The sequence below is a fragment of the Phocoena sinus genome, chromosome 8 (genome assembly GCF_008692025.1).
Source record: "Phocoena sinus isolate mPhoSin1 chromosome 8, mPhoSin1.pri, whole genome shotgun sequence".
Lineage (NCBI taxonomy): Eukaryota > Metazoa > Chordata > Mammalia > Artiodactyla > Phocoenidae > Phocoena > Phocoena sinus.
This window is the reverse complement of record NC_045770.1, coordinates 104,406,167-104,422,246: the sequence shown is the minus strand read 5'-3', so window position 1 is coordinate 104,422,246 and position 16,080 is coordinate 104,406,167. Positions and strand designations below refer to the sequence as shown.

Below are 16,080 nucleotides of genomic sequence, written 5' to 3'. Positions count from 1 at the left end.
ACCCGACACCACCGGCTGCGGCTGTCGTGGGGCTGAGTCACCCACACACCCCAAGGCCACCCACCCTTTTGGTTTCCCTCCTCCATGCCACCCTTGTCTTTTCCACTGACCTGCTGGCCTCCCAGCCCAGTGCAGTGGGAGAGGTCACAGCTACTCCTTCCTGAGAGGTGGTGCTCCCAGCATGGGTGGGGTGGCCTCCTATAAGAAGGGAGACACTGAGGGGGGTAGTTCCCAAACTTTTTACAGGATCACCCACGGATGTTTTCACAAATATAGGTTCTCAAACCCCTTTCTGGACACACCAAATTAGAATCTTTGGACCTAAGGTCCAGGAATCGGAATTTTTAAGCTCTCCAGGTAATTCTTTTCAGCCAGCCCAACACCATTCTGAGGATCCCCATGTGGTAGCCATTGCTTCTGGGGGTCCCTTATCAACTTCTGCTGGGCCTCCCTGTCCTTCCCGTTAGGTCTACACGCTGGCTTGTGAAATACTCATATCGCTGTTTCTATAGATGAGAGAAGGCAGAAGACATGGGTTATGGAGAATCTCACCTCTCTGGGGGAAAGTTTCCCTGGTACCCTGATTTTGGATAAGAGTAGCTTCTAGAATGGTCATGATGTCTGTGTGCACACGACACGTGATACCCAGGACTGTTGCAATGTTTGTGCATGCGACATATGCCACCTATGCTGTCAATAGGTGTTTATCTCCACTACTAAACGGGCTCTCCTGAGGAGGTGTCGCTGTATGGGCTTTGCCTAGCACTGCGCCTCGCACCGGTAGGTGCCAAATAAATACTGAATGAAGGAAGATGGGAGAAGGGCAAGAGTAGCTTGTAAGTGACAAGGGCTGAAGCCCATAGAAAGGTAGGAAGGAAATCGGGTAGATGTGCCCGGCAGTGGGGGTACTGGGGGCCTGGGATGGCCTGGCCAAGGAGGGCCTGATGGGCCCCATGGCAGGGAAGGAGCTGATACTGGAGGTGAGGATGACAAACAAGTGAGGAAGATAACAACACCTATCTCACAAATGAAGGAATGTAAGCAAACACCTAGCACAGTGCCTGGCTAGTACTACTGAGCTGGCTTTGCCCCTTCAAGGATTTCTCTTTCTCTGCTCCCTGAGCTGGGGATCAAAGCCCACATCCTGAAGGGGGACCTCCCAGAGTCACAGAGAGGGGGCATCCTCATCACACCTGCAGACCTTGGGAAAGCAGGACTTTGCTTCGGGGGCCTCTCCCTCGGGTCTTGTGTACTCGGAGGCAACTCGGGGCCAGACGCGCAGGTCTCTAAGGCGCCGGCAGTTCCCCTCCTGCGGCCCGCGGGGCCTGGCCCTGCCCCAGCCGGAAAGCTCCGCCTCCCACCCCTCCCCCGTCACTGTCCGACCTGTTTGTCTGGAGCTGCCTCCGTCTCCTCTCGCCGCAGCCAGGTGTGTTCTGACGACGGGTCCCGCAGCTCGGGGCTCAGACATCCCGTGACTCCTTTTTCCCACTCCTCGAAACTTCCACCGTCCTTGAGGTACACCCCCTGCCACCCGGGGACCCCAGGCTCGCGGGATCCCAGGCTCGAGGGGGAGCCGACCCTCGGCGCCCCGCCACGGCGCGGGCAGAGCATGGACGCTGGGCCCCGGGAGAGTGAGAGGCAGCAGCATCATGAACGGGCACGGAGTGAGCAGGGCGCACGGGCACGGCCTGAACGGGGCCGGCGAGTTTTACTACGAGGCTGTGGAAGAGGTTCAGAACCCCGGGGGCCTCCCGCTCTCGCCGGCTGCCTTCATCAGCCCGGCTCAATACGCCAGCATGCTGGAGGGACGCTTCAAGCAGCTTCAAGGTGGGCTCCGGGGGGCGAGCGGAGGGGAGCCGCGCGGAGAGGGGGCCCCGCGGAGCGAGGGGCCCGGGGGGCGTGGGAGAGGAGCCCGAACCAGGAACCCGGGGTCGGGGGGAGCGTCTTCTGTGACTCAGACGTTTGTGTTGGGAGACAAAGTGCCGGGGGAATAATTACAAGTGGCCGGGAAACACGGGGATGCTGACAGAATCGGGAAAGGCTTGGACCCGCTGGAGGGGCGGTGAGAGCGAGAGCGGGTGTGACGGCGGCGTCGGGGCCCAGCTGGGCGTGTGTCCTCGAAGGCGGGGAGCGAACGTGGTTCGCTGAGACTTTCCAGCCTTTGGGAGGAAACGCCCGCTGGGGTGGTCAGGGAAGGAGACTGGGAGAGTGAGCCAGTAGGCGAGGGACCTAGGGCGTGTTTGTGCTGCCCCGGGTTTCTGAGTGGGTGTCTTAAGTGTGTGTGGAAACCAGGGAGTGTGTCAAAGGGAGCTGGTGCAGACAGGCTCAGGTATATGTCTGAGCAGGCTGTGTTCACCCTGGCGGCCATACTCCAGTGTATCTCTGGGAGCCACTGTGTCTTGTGTGTCCGTGGACGCCTTGTAAAGTTACACTTTGTCCCTGGCGCTTGGCTTTGCACATTTTTCTCCTAGCTGCCCCCGTTTCCACATCTTCCCCTCTCATGCTACCTGTGCGCCAAAACGGCCTCACCCCCGTGTGCCTGGCATCAGGGCAGACTCCGTGGGTCCAGTAATGGCTGATGTTCCGGGCAGTCCCCGGCTCGGGCAGGGCCTGTGGACCCTGAGAGAAGGCCCACAGAGCATCAGGATATCTGAGCATTTGCTAGGACCCCAAGGTTGTCCCAGGTACGGGGTTGGAGGTAAGAAAGACAGAAATAGACATGGGTGTGTCGCTATGCTTTATGGGTGAGGTGCATAGGAATGTGAGATTAAGGGATGAGTCTTTTCGGTTTCCGAGATGCTGGTGCTGAGACGGAAGGACAAGTGACTCTTCAGGCCCTGGCCATTTGGACTGGGTCCTTGCACTGGGCTCCTCTGGGGAGAACTGGTGGAAATCCTAGTGGCCGGAGCAGCTTCCGATGGGCTGAGCCTCTTCCCTCACGTTGTCATTTATAATACTTTTAATTCTTATTTTTCTGTGAAATGTAACAGCATCCCCTCATCAGCAGGTCCCCCTGTGGACCAGGCAGCAGGCACTCCTCACTTTTTTTGAGATTGACACTAAACTCTGCCTGGTTTCTCCCTGCCCCCACCCTGTGTTTCTTGGACTCACTGTTTCCCCTGTTTCCTACTTTCACGATGACGTTTTCCCTCTTGGCATTGGAATATTAGTGTCCTGGGACAGGATCCCCTTGCAACCAATTGAGTCAACCCAGAAGTAGAGGAGCCTGTCTTTTCTTTAAATTATCCCAGGAGAGCAAGCTGACTCAGGAGGCCTGCAGCCTCTATAATGTCACATCCTTCTAATGACCACTTGGAACAGCGGCTGCTGTAATTTAAGTTCACACCCTCTCCTTTGTCCACCACCAAAAGGGAACAGCCATACCTCCTGCTGGACCGACCTGAGCAACTCTTACTCTTTCTTTCGGGTTAGATCATGCCTATAAACAGTAACTCATGGAGGAGCCACTTCGTGCCTCATCTTACACACGTTGTCTCAGTCAACACAATGACTTGCTGAAAGAGAAAGTAATGTGCCCATCTTACAGATGAGGAAAGTGAGGCCCTGATGGGTGAAGCAACAGCATTTCACCACTGTTACATGACAGAGTCCTGATCCCAGACCTCCCCTGCATGTCCCCTGCTTCTAATTTCTTTCATCCTTTCTTCTCAAAGCCTGTTTTCCATCTCTTATTTTTGTTCTTCACCTTGCTTATGAACTCATTCCAATTTCTGTATTTCCCGGCTTTTTAAGCTGTGGGTTTTCCTTCCGGCCGTCTTCCTGCCGTTCCTCCTCCCCAGACCTCACTTCCCCAACCCCACCAACTGGTGTTTAGAAGCAGGTGCACGGTACTTGAAGGGCAGAAATGACCCCATGTTGCTGCCACAGATGAGCGAGAAGCTGTGCAGAAGAAAACCTTCACCAAGTGGGTCAACTCTCACCTGGCCCGGGTGACATGCCGGGTGGGAGACCTGTACAGCGACCTCCGGGATGGACGTAACCTCCTGAGGCTCCTCGAGGTGCTCTCGGGAGAGACACTGGTGAGCTGTGGTCGCCAGGGAGGAGGAGGCCTGAGAGACAGTGGTCAAGGGGACCAAGCTATGGGAGTGGCCCCGAACGAGAAGAGTGACAGCACAGAGCAGAAAGCAGTGGCCGCCCTCTGCTCAGAGGATGGTTTCATTTTGAGAGGCTTTGCTGTGTGAATTAAACCAGGAGCATTGCTTCGTGGAGACAGGAACAGTGGCCCCATTGAAAACATTTTTTTCCCACCCACTCTGGGTGTCCTTAATTCCCTTGGGAATCTTAATCTGCCTCAAGCCTCATCTGCAACTCAGCTTTAGCTCCCTGGGGCGGGCCCTGTATTCCTGAGGGAGGTCATGGGGAAGGTGTAGGAAGCAGGGCCCCGGGAAAGCTAGGAGGGAAGGAAGAGGAGGCCCACGGTCCCATGGCTTTGTGTCCCCGGTCCCTCGACAGCCAAAGCCCACAAAGGGCCGCATGCGGATCCACTGCCTGGAGAATGTGGACAAGGCGCTGCAGTTCCTGAAGGAGCAAAAAGTGCACCTGGAAAATGTGGGCTCGCATGACATTGTGGACGGGAACCACCGCCTGACCCTCGGGCTGGTGTGGACCATCATCCTTCGATTCCAGGTACCCCGCACGGTGTTGCTCGGTGGGTGCCCTGCACACCGGTGCTGCAGCCCCCGAGGTCACTGCACACACGGAGGGCCTAGGACCTCCTACGCCAAATCAGGGGACGCTCCTCATTAAACAGGGTGGAGGCCAGCGTGGATGTTGTCAAACTTCTGTGGCAAATTCCCTGTGGCCTGGTCTGTGTACTGGTCACGGGCTATAGGACCACATGTCGCTGCACAAGGGGCTGGAAATTTTACAGACTGGTCCTTCCCCACGGAGAGTTTTAGAGCTACATTTGGAGTCTGGTCACCAGCCCACTCCGCTGCCTCAAACTCTGCTCACCTCCCTCAAAAGAGAACAGCCACCCTACTCCTTCTTATGCTCTGAGCAAAGACAGTCCAGTGTCCTAACGCCATCACAGCTCTCCTGATTCCCCTGCCTCCTCCCTGGGTGTGACCTCCCCTGCTCCTTCCAGCCCTAAGCAGAGCTCTGTCAGCTTCACCTTTGAAACCCAGCTGTCAGGAAATGTTCACTCCACTACCTGCAGTTCCCCCACCTGCAGGAACCGCATTCTTCGCTTCGAGGCACTTCCACTCTTCTGAGTTCCCACCCCATTCTGCTGCCTCAGATCCCTTTGACCTGAAGTTTTGTGGTCACTGACCCAGGAGGAAAGGTCCCCAGGCTCTGTCCTTGGACCCCTAATCCAGGAATCTAAGGAGCAGTTTCCTGCCGTGTATCTCTGAGCATCTCTGATAATTCCAGGAGCCCCTGTTCAGGGAGTGAGGGCCTGCCTTCCTCCCTTCCTTCCTTCTGTCCTTCCTTCCTTCCTTCCTTCTTAGATCCAAGACATAAGTGTGGAAACAGAAGACAATAAGGAGAAGAAGTCAGCCAAGGATGCCCTGCTGCTGTGGTGCCAGATGAAGACCGCGGGGTGAGGCTGCCCAGGCAGCGTGGCCTTGGAGGGTTGGATGCCCCGAGGCTGTGCAGTAAAGGAAGGATGGGGGCCAGGAACCACACGCTGGAGGTCCATCCTCGAGGCACAGACCGGGGTGGCCCTCCTCACTGTCTATCCTGGCCTCTGTTTACAGGTACCCCAACGTCAATGTGAACAACTTCACCACCAGCTGGAGAGATGGGCTGGCCTTCAACGCCATTGTACATAAACACCGGTGAGAGGACGGGGGTTCAGAGCTCGTCTGAGTTACTGGATGGGTTGGTGACCCGTGGGCCCAGGCACACATAGACAAAGCAGTGAGATGAGATGAGCTACACGGCAGTTACGAGAAAGGAACATTCGGAGAAGAGCCAGGATGTCGGGGTGCCTACCGCATGGAGGGCTTGCGATGGGAGCCCTGGGGCGGGGAGGGTTGGGGACTTAGGGAGAAAGATAGGGGTGGTTTACTTTTCCTCTTCAGAATCTCACGTGCCCTTGATACCTTCTATATTCCTTCCCCACCCAGGCCAGACCTGCTGGATTTTGAGTCCCTGAAGAAGTGTAATGCACATTACAATCTGCAGAACGCTTTCAATCTGGCTGAGAAGGAGCTGGGACTTACGAAGCTGCTGGATCCTGAAGGTGGGGCAGAGAGGCTGTGGGTTAGAGACAGAAGGTAGATGAGTGGGTGCCAGGGGCTGAGGGCGGCGAGAACGGGAAGGAACTGCAGATCGCTCAGATGGCTACGGGGTTTCTTTGGGAAGTGACGGAAATGTTCCGGATTTAGATCGTGGTGACGGTGGCACAGTCTTGTGAATGTACTAAAAACCGTGGAATAGAATACTTTAAAGGGGTGAATTTTATGGCGTGGAAAGTAGATCTCAATATAGGAAGAAAGGCAGCCCCGTGGCAGAAAGAGCCCTGGGGTATGGTTCTATCCCAGCCCCTCTACGGAGCAGCTCTGTGACATAGAGCCAGTCGCTTGGCCTCTCTGTGGCTCAGTTTCCTCATCTCTAAAATGAGAAGATTTGGTCTCCGTGGTCTCTAAGGGCCCTTCTAATCCCAAAACTCTAGGGTTCTAAATTAAGCTCCGTGACCTTGAGGTCTCACGAAGCACTGGCCTTATGGTCAGCTGACCCTACTCATTGGCCCCTGTGGTTCTGATCTAATGCTGATGAGACTGGGAATGGCCACTGAGCTCTTGTTTTGTACCTGGCACTACACTTGACGTGCTCTAATTAATTTAATCCTCACGACACCCCCTTTGAAATCAATATCCTGCTCCATTTATGGAAGAGAAGACAGGGGCCTGTAAAGCTTGAGTGACTTCCCCAAGGTCATACGGCTGGTGGAGCTGAGATTCAAATTCAGGCAGCCTGGCTCCAGAGCCTGTTTCCTCAGTCACCTCTCTGGGAGAGCAGAGAGCAGTCTTGGTGCAGCCAGCAAAGGGAAGGACGGAAGGGCCGAGTGACTTCCTTGCTGGAAATGCTCCTTGGGCAGATTTCAGACTTGGTTACTTTCTCCCTGTCTTCCATCCCACCTGTAGTCCCTGTTCCCGTGCTTCTTAGTCCAGAGTGACAAACATCAGCTAAGTAGTGATCGAAGCAGGCCAAGTACAAGGTTCCTGGGAGAGCATTTGAGAAGCACAGCTATGATAAAGAATATTTAAGTAAAGCTTCATATCCCATAACTTTCTGAGATGATTTCCGTGGCTCCCGCCTGCCTGTGGGAGGTCAGAGGTGGTCAGGAGGGCTTCTGGTCTAATAGTCTTCCCTGTAGGTAGGATACAAGCTGGCCCAATTAAGAGAACCAATTAAGAGATTTCAAGTCATAGTCAGCCTTGGTGTCCTCGTGGTAGGAGTTAATTTGGCTTGAAGGACACTCACCTCCTGGGCCCACAGCTGAACTTTGGGACTGAGGTAAGAAATAGCCATGACTGTGCCCCAAGATGGCCCTGAGAACTGGCCTCTGTCCCTGCTTCCAGGGCTCCCTGGGCCCATCCCTCTGAACATTCTGGGTTCAGGAGGCCTCGTTCATACCTTCTGTCTTGCTGCCCCTGAATTGGATGACTTCTTGGGCATCTTTCCAGCCCATAAGTCCACGATCCATCCCCCAATGGGAATGCTATTTCTTTTCTTGTCTCTCTTCCTCCAAACAACTAATTTTACACTGGGTAAAAGCCTCTTTGGGCTTCTGGATTTTAAACTCCGCTTGTTTCTAGGAAGAGGGGGAATAGAAAGGTTAGCTTTTCATGCCCTTGTAGTCCAAATAGTTTATTTGTCATTTTACTCTGAAGGGAGCTGGAAAGATATCATCAGCCTGGGAGGGCTAGGAGGCCCCTAGGATTGGAGTAAGTGATTCGAGTTGTGGGCATACTTCTGGGAGGCAGGTTTCTAATCTCGGCCTGATCTGAGTGGTCCTTTTTCTCAGATGTGAATGTTGACCAACCAGATGAGAAATCAATTATTACCTACGTGGCTACTTACTACCACTATTTCTCCAAGATGAAGGCCCTGGCCGTGGAAGGCAAAAGAATTGGCAAGGTACTCTCCAGCATGGGGGTGGTAGGCATAAAGACCAGAGGAGGCCTGGCCTAGGGGTCCTACTCCCCTAAAGCAGGAGCAGGGGAGGACTGGGCCAGGGAACCCACAGCACGGTTTCACAGGTGCTGGACCACGCCATGGAGGCCGAGCGCCTGGTGGAGAAGTATGAGTCCCTGGCCTCAGAGCTGCTACAGTGGATTGAGCAAACGATCGTGACCCTCAATGACCGGCAGCTGGCCAACTCCCTGAGTGGTGTCCAGAACCAGCTCCAGTCCTTCAATTCCTACCGCACTGTGGAGAAGCCACCCAAGTAGGTGTCCCTGAGCCACACCCTGCCACGGCCTGCCTGCCCCAAGCTGGGCTCACACGGCGGGAAGCCTAAATGAGGGGAGCCTTTTGGGAGGGAGATGCGGCAGCACATAAATGCAGTGGAGGCTCATTTCCCCCCGCTCAGAGCCCCAGTAGCAGTTTCCAAAGTAAAAAACTTTTAATGGTCACCCATTACAAGAAATCATGCTGTGGAAATGATTGCCATGGTATGTAGAGCCGGTGCGGTCTACTCGGAAGAGATTGGTCGGGGTGTCTCGGCAACCCAATCCCAGCTTAAGGACAGGGGATTGGATCCGACAGGCAGGTTGTCGCTGGCAATACGTGCATGTGGCTGGTCACTTGCACATTGCACAGGTTCTTATCATTTATGTACTTTAGCAACTGACTGTTGAAGTATGGAATTACTACTAGATGATTCTATACGGTACATGCTAAAACTTCTGTGTTTTTTGTTTTGGGGCTCTTTTGGAGTTAATGTGTGTCAGCTCCAAAACTAACATTAAGCCAGAAAACATCTGTTCCGGTGCATTCCAGGGAATGATTTGAGGTGTGCCCTTTGACCCAGAAAGTCCTCTTCTGGGCATTGAACAAAGATGTAGCTTCAAGGATATTCACGAACGTGACCTTTGTAAAAGAAAAATAAGTCATGGTACAGCCACTGAAAATAATATCGGAGAAATGCATTTATTCACCTGAAAAGACGTTCATGAAACATAAGAGTTACAAGACAGTTGTCTGTGGATGGCAGAGAGCAAAGGGCTAAGCGTCCAGATTCAAAGTACCTGAGTTCACATCCTGGCTCTGCCACCTACCCTTGTGAGCATTGGGCATTATTTAGCCTGTCTGTGCCTCAGTTTTCACATCTGGAAAATGGGGGTTATGAGAGAATGTAGGTAACAGTGAGAAGGAGTTAGTGCATGCAAAGCCCTGAGAACAGGGCCTGGCTCTCCGTGAGTGAGTCCTCCACAAATGTTAGCTATGGTTATGGTACGATCCCATCTGTGTAAAGCAAAAATGCAGTACATACATGCCCAAGGGTGACAGTGGTCGTGTCTGTGTGGTTTTCAGTTGTTTTAAAATTAGGTTCTGGGCTTCCCTGGTGGCGCAGTGGTTGACAGTCTGCCTGCCAATGCAGGGGACACGGGTTCAAGCCCTGGTCTGGGAAGATCCCACGTGCCACGGAGCAGCTGGGCCCGTGAGCTACAAATACTGAGCTCTGCGCGTCTGGAGCCTGTGCTCCGCAGCAAAGAGAGGCCGCGACAGTGAGAGGCCCGCGCACCGCGATGAAGAGTGGCCCCCGCTTGCCACAACTAGAGAAAAGCCCTCGCACAGAAACGAAGACCCAACACAGCCAAAAATAAATAAATGAATAAATAAATTTATAAAAAAAAAAAAAAAAAAAAAAAAAAAAAGAGGTTTTAAAAAAAAAAAAAAAAAAAAAAAATTAGGTTCTTATTTATTTATTTATTTATTTATTGGCGGTACGCGGGTCTGTCACTGTTGTGGCCTCTCCCGCTGCTGAGCACAGGCTCCGGACGCGCAGGCTCAGCGGCCATGGCTCACGGGCCCAGCTGCTCCGCGGCATGTGGGATCTTCCCAGACCGGGGCACAAACCCATGTCCCCTGCATCGGCAGGCGGACTCTCAACCACTGCACCACCAGGGAAGCCCTAAAATTAGGTTCTTTTTAAACGTGGTTGACCAGTATTTTCACAAGCTTTTATAAGAAGAAAAGCAACACAGAACAACTTCATTCTGAAATGTAAAGAGCCCCCGGGCCCCTCGTGGCCTTTGACTCTGACCCCACCTGGCCTCCTGCCTCAGGTTCACTGAGAAAGGGAACTTGGAAGTGCTGCTCTTCACCATCCAGAGCAAGCTGCGGGCCAACAACCAGAAGGTCTACACGCCCCGCGAGGGCCGGCTCATCTCTGACATCAACAAGGTCCACAGCCTCCCTTCCATCCCTGGGACGACCCATCCTCAGCACCAGCCCCTACTGTCCCTGCTTGAACCCTCGGCCTGGCTTGAACCCCACCCATCCCGGGTGCAGGCGTGACTCCCACATCCTCTCCCGAGTCCTGCACGTCCCCTTCCTCCTCCCTCGGTCTCTCCATGCAAGTTATACCCCAATCCCTTATTGTTCAGCATATCCTCGACTCACTGGCCCTACTTTTGTTTCATTTTTTTCACAGACAGCATAAGATTAACAAAAGTAATAGGGTTCGCCCACAGCCCCACCACCAGAAACAAATCCAGTGATTTCCACTGTTCCCTGTCCCCCTCCCGTCTTTGTCCACCAGCAGATGTGGTTTTCATGGGGCTCCATGGCATTCACGCCACCCTGTTCCTCATATTTCCCTGCACAGGCGTCTGACCGCATTCCACAGACCCACTAGACCGAGCTTCCCTGGGACCCACCCTGCACCCCCAGCCCCGGTGACCCCTCCCCGCCCTCACTTCCTGAGCCCTGGCCCTTTAGCACTAATCCTGTCTCCACCTCGCAGGCCTGGGAGCGGCTGGAGAAAGCTGAGCATGAGCGTGAGCTGGCCCTGCGCACGGAGCTGATCCGCCAGGAGAAGCTGGAGCAGCTGGCCGCCCGCTTCGACCGCAAGGCCGCCATGCGGGAGACCTGGCTCAGCGAGAACCAGCGCCTTGTGTCCCAGGTAGGACACGGTGGGGGGCTCTTGGCCTGTCCAGGCAGGTCTGGAGACATGGGAGAGTGAGAGAGAGTGGTGGATAAGGAGGGGGAGCTAAAGAAACAAGAACTCCATCACACAGACTTGGAGACCAAGAGCCCGGGAACCAGGGGCCGGAGCGTTGAACAGGAGAAGGGCTGGTGAGACAGGATGGGGTGGGATAGAGAGGACGCTGAGAGCCACCCCGTGGAGTTGGCACCTCGCAGCAGAAGTGCTCCGGGGGTGGGGGGGCAGGGGGTGAGCAGAGCGGCTCCCGGAGCTCCCAGCCCTCCCTCCCTGTCCCCGCCCCAGGACAACTTTGGGCTGGAGCTGGCCGCCGTGGAGGCAGCAGTGCGGAAGCACGAAGCCATCGAGACGGACATCGTGGCCTACAGCGGCCGGGTGCAGGCGGTGGGCGCCGTGGCCGCCGAGCTGGCCGCTGAGCACTACCACGACATCAAGCGCATCGCCGCGCGGCAGAACAACGTGGCACGGCTCTGGGACTTCTTGCGGCAGATGGTGGCCGCCCGGCGGGAGCGGCTCCTCCTCAACCTGGAGCTGCAGAAGGTGTTCCAGGACCTGCTCTACCTCATGGACTGGATGGAAGAGATGAAGATGAAGGTACCAGCGGATGCGGAGGCGGGGTCAAGGTGGTCGGGACCGTGGGAGTACGAAGGGCACGTTCGCCCATCTGCTCAGCCGAACCTTTGCAGAGGATGTACCAGTCCAGGGCCCTGTCCCCGGTTCAGATGAACAGAGCAAACAGCTCCCTGTCCTCAGGGGGCTCACGTTCCAGTGGGAGGAGGCTGATGATCAAACCCGTGGGCCTGTCAATAAACAGCATAGCAGGTGGGCGTGAAACCTATGAGGAAAGGGAGACAGGCCGTGCGATGGAGTCGTCCAGGAAGGCCTCTCTGAAAGATGCCATTTAGGCTGAGAGCAGAGTGTCCCAAGGAGCCAGCACAAGGAGATCTAAGGAGAGAATGTTTCCAGGCAGAAGGAACAGAAAGGCCCTTGGCCTGCTCACGTGTGGCATGTTCCGGATGAGAAGGGAGGCCGGGGGGTGGGGGTGGGCTGCTGTAAGAACAGGGAGGGGACAGGGGATGAGGTAAGGGAGGAAGCAGCCTGCTCGCTTAGGGCTTACAGGCCTGGTCAGGGAGTTTGGATTTTACTCAGAGTAACATGGAGCATTGAAAGTGATTAGAAGGTTTTGAAAAGGGGGAGAGACATGATTCTGCGTTTTTACATTTTTTTTAAATGTCACTTTGACTGCTATTTGAAGAATGGCTGTGGGCAGCCAGAGTGGGAGCAGAGAGAGACCAGTCACAGGCTGTTGCGGTGATCTAGGCGAGAGACAGCGATGTGGATAGGTCTGCAGAGATGCGACGATTGCTGGGGTGCTGGGGACTGAGCCACGACCACAGGAGGGTGGCAGTAATTCTGGTGCTGAGATGATGACTCAGAGCGGAGACTCCAGGAGCAGGGTTTAGCAGGAAAGTTATTCAGCAGGAGGGGGGTTGAGTACAAAGAGGCCAGGGTGCCAGGAGAGAACTCAGGGGTCACTATGTGTGCGAGTGAGGGCTGACAGCTGGGAGCATGTGTGCTCACCTGGGTGCAACACCTGGAGCCGCCCCAAGAGGTCGGGATGTGTGGTTGATCCAGGAAGATGGGACGAGGTTAGTGCCTGTGTGTGGCGGGGCAAGAGGCCTGACTGGGAGGGAACCGGGCGGCTCTCAGACGGCCATCGACATGCTGCGTGCGCCCCGCAGGGCCGGCTGCAGTCCCAGGACCTGGGCAAGCATCTGGCTGGAGTGGAGGACCTGCTGCAGCTGCACGAGCTGGTGGAAGCCGACATTGCGGTACAGGCTGAGAGGGTGCGGGCCGTCAGCGCCTCTGCACTGCGCTTCTGCGACCCAGGAAAAGGTGAAAACCGGGAGGGGGAGGAACTGGAGAAAAGGTGGGGGGGGGGCTGGGAAGGAGAACATTAAGAGCTGAAGCAGCAAGACCGGAAAAACCTGGGGACAGGAAAGATGATGGGTGGACGGTGGGCGACAGAGCTAAGAGAGTGGGGTGGGGGGATTCGTAACTAGGAGTGCACAGGGGGCAGGAGAGGGCTGGGCCACAGCTCTTGGCCCTCTGTTGTGACTGTTTCAGAGTACAAACCGTGCGACCCCCAGCTGGTGTTGGAGCGGGTGGCCGCCCTGGAGCAGAACTATGAGTCGCTGTGCAAGTTGGCAGCGGCTCGGCGGGCCCGGCTGGAGGAGTCCCGGCGACTCTGGCGCTTCCTCTGGGAGGTGGGCGAGGCAGAGGCCTGGGTGCGGGAGCAGCAGCACCTGCTGGCCTCAGCAGAAACCGGCCGGGACCTGACCGGCGTCCTCCGCCTGCTCAACAAGCACACAGCCCTGCGAGGCGAGATGAGCGGCCGGCTGGGGCCCCTGAAGCTCACCCTGGAGCAAGGCCAGCAGTTAGTGGCCGAGGGCCACCCCGGGGCAGGCCAGGCCGCCGCCCGTACCGCCGAGCTCCAGGCGCAGTGGGAGAAGCTGGAGGCCCTGGCGGAGGAGCGCGCCCAGCGGCTCGCCCAGGCCGCCAGCCTCTACCAGTTCCAGGCGGACGCAAACGACATGGAGGCCTGGCTGGTGGACGCGCTGCGCCTGGTGTCCAGCCCCGAGCTGGGACATGACGAGTTCTCCACGCAGGCCCTGGCCCGGCAGCATCGGGCCCTGGAGGAAGAGATCCGAGGCCACCGGCCCACCCTGGACACCCTGAGGGAGCAGGCCGCGGCCCTGCCTCCCGTGCTGAGCCGCACGCCTGAGGTGCAGGGCCGGCTGCCCACCCTGGAGAGGCACTACGAGGAGCTGCTGACCCGCGCGGGCGAGCGCGCACGTGCCCTGGAGGCGGCCCTGGCGCTCTACACCATGCTCAGCGAGGCGGGGGCCTGCGGGCTCTGGGTGGAGGAGAAGGAGCAGTGGCTAAACGGGCTCGCCCTGCCTGAGCGCCTGGAGGACCTGGAGGTCGTGCAGCAAAGGTGGGCCCCGCTCACGCCCCACCCTCCCCAGTGGCCTTGCGAGTTTGGGGCCAGTGTATAGGGTGGTCCCCATGTGTGTGGTGTATGGCGGGTGCCACCTGCTCTGGCTACATCCTTTGGAGTCTTGCCAGTCGTCTGGTTTCTGCTTTAATGAGAAACGTTAAATAGCCTCAGAAATAGAAACATTATACCGCAAACTCCTATACAGCCATCACCCAAATTCAGTCGTCGTCAGTATCTTGCTCTGTTTGATTAATTGTCCTTTTCAAAAGCAAATCCCCAGTATTAACGTTTCACCTCTGTATTCTCCAGGAGCACAGAAATTTGCAATATGAGTACACTATTTTGTAATTGTGTGTGCAGGCTTAGACTAGCTAAGGCTTTGAAGTTATAAACCTTTTAGACAGAGACACTGATTAACCCCTCGTGAAGTAGCTTTATTTACAGAATAAGAAATCCTAAAATAATTTAGAAATGATGTTTTTCTTATAGAACCACACACAATACCATTATCACATAAAACAAAATTAGCAATTCCTTGATATCACCTACTACTCAATCTTCTTTTTCCTTCTATTGGTTTACTTATTTATTTATTTGTTTTTCTTTTTTGGCTGCACCGGGTCTTAGTTGCGGTACTCGGGATCTTTGTTGCGGCATGTGGGATCTTTCGTTGTGGCGCACGGGCTTCTCTCTAGTTCTGGCGTGTGGGTTTTCTCTTTCCAGTTGTGGCGCACGGGCTCAATAGTTGAGGCGCACGGGCTTAGCTGCCCTGTGGCGTGTGGGATCTTAGTTCCCTGACCAGGGATGGAACCCGCGTCCCCTGCATTGGAAGGCGGATGCTTTACCACTGGACCACCAGGGAAGTCCCTACTACTCAATCTCTAGTCAAATTTCCTGGTGGTTTTAAAAATGTAATTAAAGATGTTTTGTTGCTTTTTTCAATATATCCCATGACAGGAGTCAGAAACCCCTATGCCAAATACAGCCTCTGCCTGTTTTTGTAAATAAAGCTTTATTGGAACATAGCCATGCCCATTCATTTGCATGTCATCCCTGTGTCTGCTTTTGCACTAAAACAGCAGAGCTGAATATTCGTGATAAAGACCGAATGGCTCACAAAACCTAAAATATTTATTACGTGGCCCATTTGCAGACTCTGCTCTATGAGAATATGAAATGTTCCAGGAGAAGTTATGCTTCACATCTTTATCACTTAAATTTTTTTCATTATCAACTCATTTTTTAACACATATTAGTAAGGTGGGACCCAGGTAGGCAGCTAAGGGGTAAGTCCCAGGAGGAATAAGGGAGGTTCTGCTGAAGGGTGAAGGCCTGTGCCAGGGATTAGTTTGACTTGTTGTCCAGCTGGTCCTCACCTTTAATTTTTACCATGTTTTTGAGCCACTCTAGAGATGACAGTTTTTCTACTTGTCTGGGGGGAGTTGGGGGCTCCCCCTTGATCCACAGGTGCTATGAACCACGTAGGGAAGAGGTGCAGAGACTCCAGTCAATAAGCCTCATGTTGACGGAGAGGAGTTCTCGTGGGCATGCATCTAAGGGAGGTGGACCAGCGCACCACTGCTTCCCACCACTCATGCCCAGCTCTTCCACCCCATCAGGTTCGAGACCCTGGAGCCTGAAATGAACGCCCTTGCAGCGCGAATTACTGCTGTGAATGACATCGCAGAGCAGTTGCTGAAGGCCAACCCCCCGGGGAAGGACAGCATTGTCAACACCCAGAAGCAGCTCAACCACAGGTGGGGTGAGAAAGGATGCAGCAGACAGGACGGCAGCTGGAAGAGAGTTCTGTAGGGCATGGGAGAGAGGCTAAAATGAGGAGGGAAAGCCATCTGAAATATGTCGGAGGGGGGTGGTGATGAAAGAGATGGAAGTGGGGTAAAGGTCGTCTGAAGGGGCTGGTGCCTGGACAGGGAGCAGA

The 16,080-nt window shown here is 55.0% G+C and overlaps 1 protein-coding gene across 2 annotated transcripts in view; it reads left to right on the top strand.

The window, feature by feature from the left end:
• Positions 1-1,403: 1,403 nt before the first annotated feature.
• The window catches only part of SPTBN2 (spectrin beta, non-erythrocytic 2), a 29,443-nt gene continuing 14,766 nt past the window's right edge, over positions 1,404-16,080 (top strand). For both annotated transcript variants that reach the window (XM_032641492.1, XM_032641491.1), the window contains exons 1-14: positions 1,404-1,827; positions 3,889-4,040; positions 4,474-4,647; positions 5,472-5,563; positions 5,721-5,801; positions 6,093-6,208; positions 7,997-8,109; positions 8,232-8,419; positions 10,263-10,380; positions 10,943-11,101; positions 11,426-11,728; positions 12,883-13,036; positions 13,268-14,138; positions 15,761-15,898. In XM_032641492.1, the coding sequence (XP_032497383.1) occupies positions 1,650-1,827; positions 3,889-4,040; positions 4,474-4,647; positions 5,472-5,563; positions 5,721-5,801; positions 6,093-6,208; positions 7,997-8,109; positions 8,232-8,419; positions 10,263-10,380; positions 10,943-11,101; positions 11,426-11,728; positions 12,883-13,036; positions 13,268-14,138; positions 15,761-15,898 (2,837 nt within the window). In that variant the 5' untranslated portion in view covers positions 1,404-1,649. The remainder of the gene's footprint in view (positions 1,828-3,888; positions 4,041-4,473; positions 4,648-5,471; positions 5,564-5,720; positions 5,802-6,092; positions 6,209-7,996; positions 8,110-8,231; positions 8,420-10,262; positions 10,381-10,942; positions 11,102-11,425; positions 11,729-12,882; positions 13,037-13,267; positions 14,139-15,760; positions 15,899-16,080) is intronic.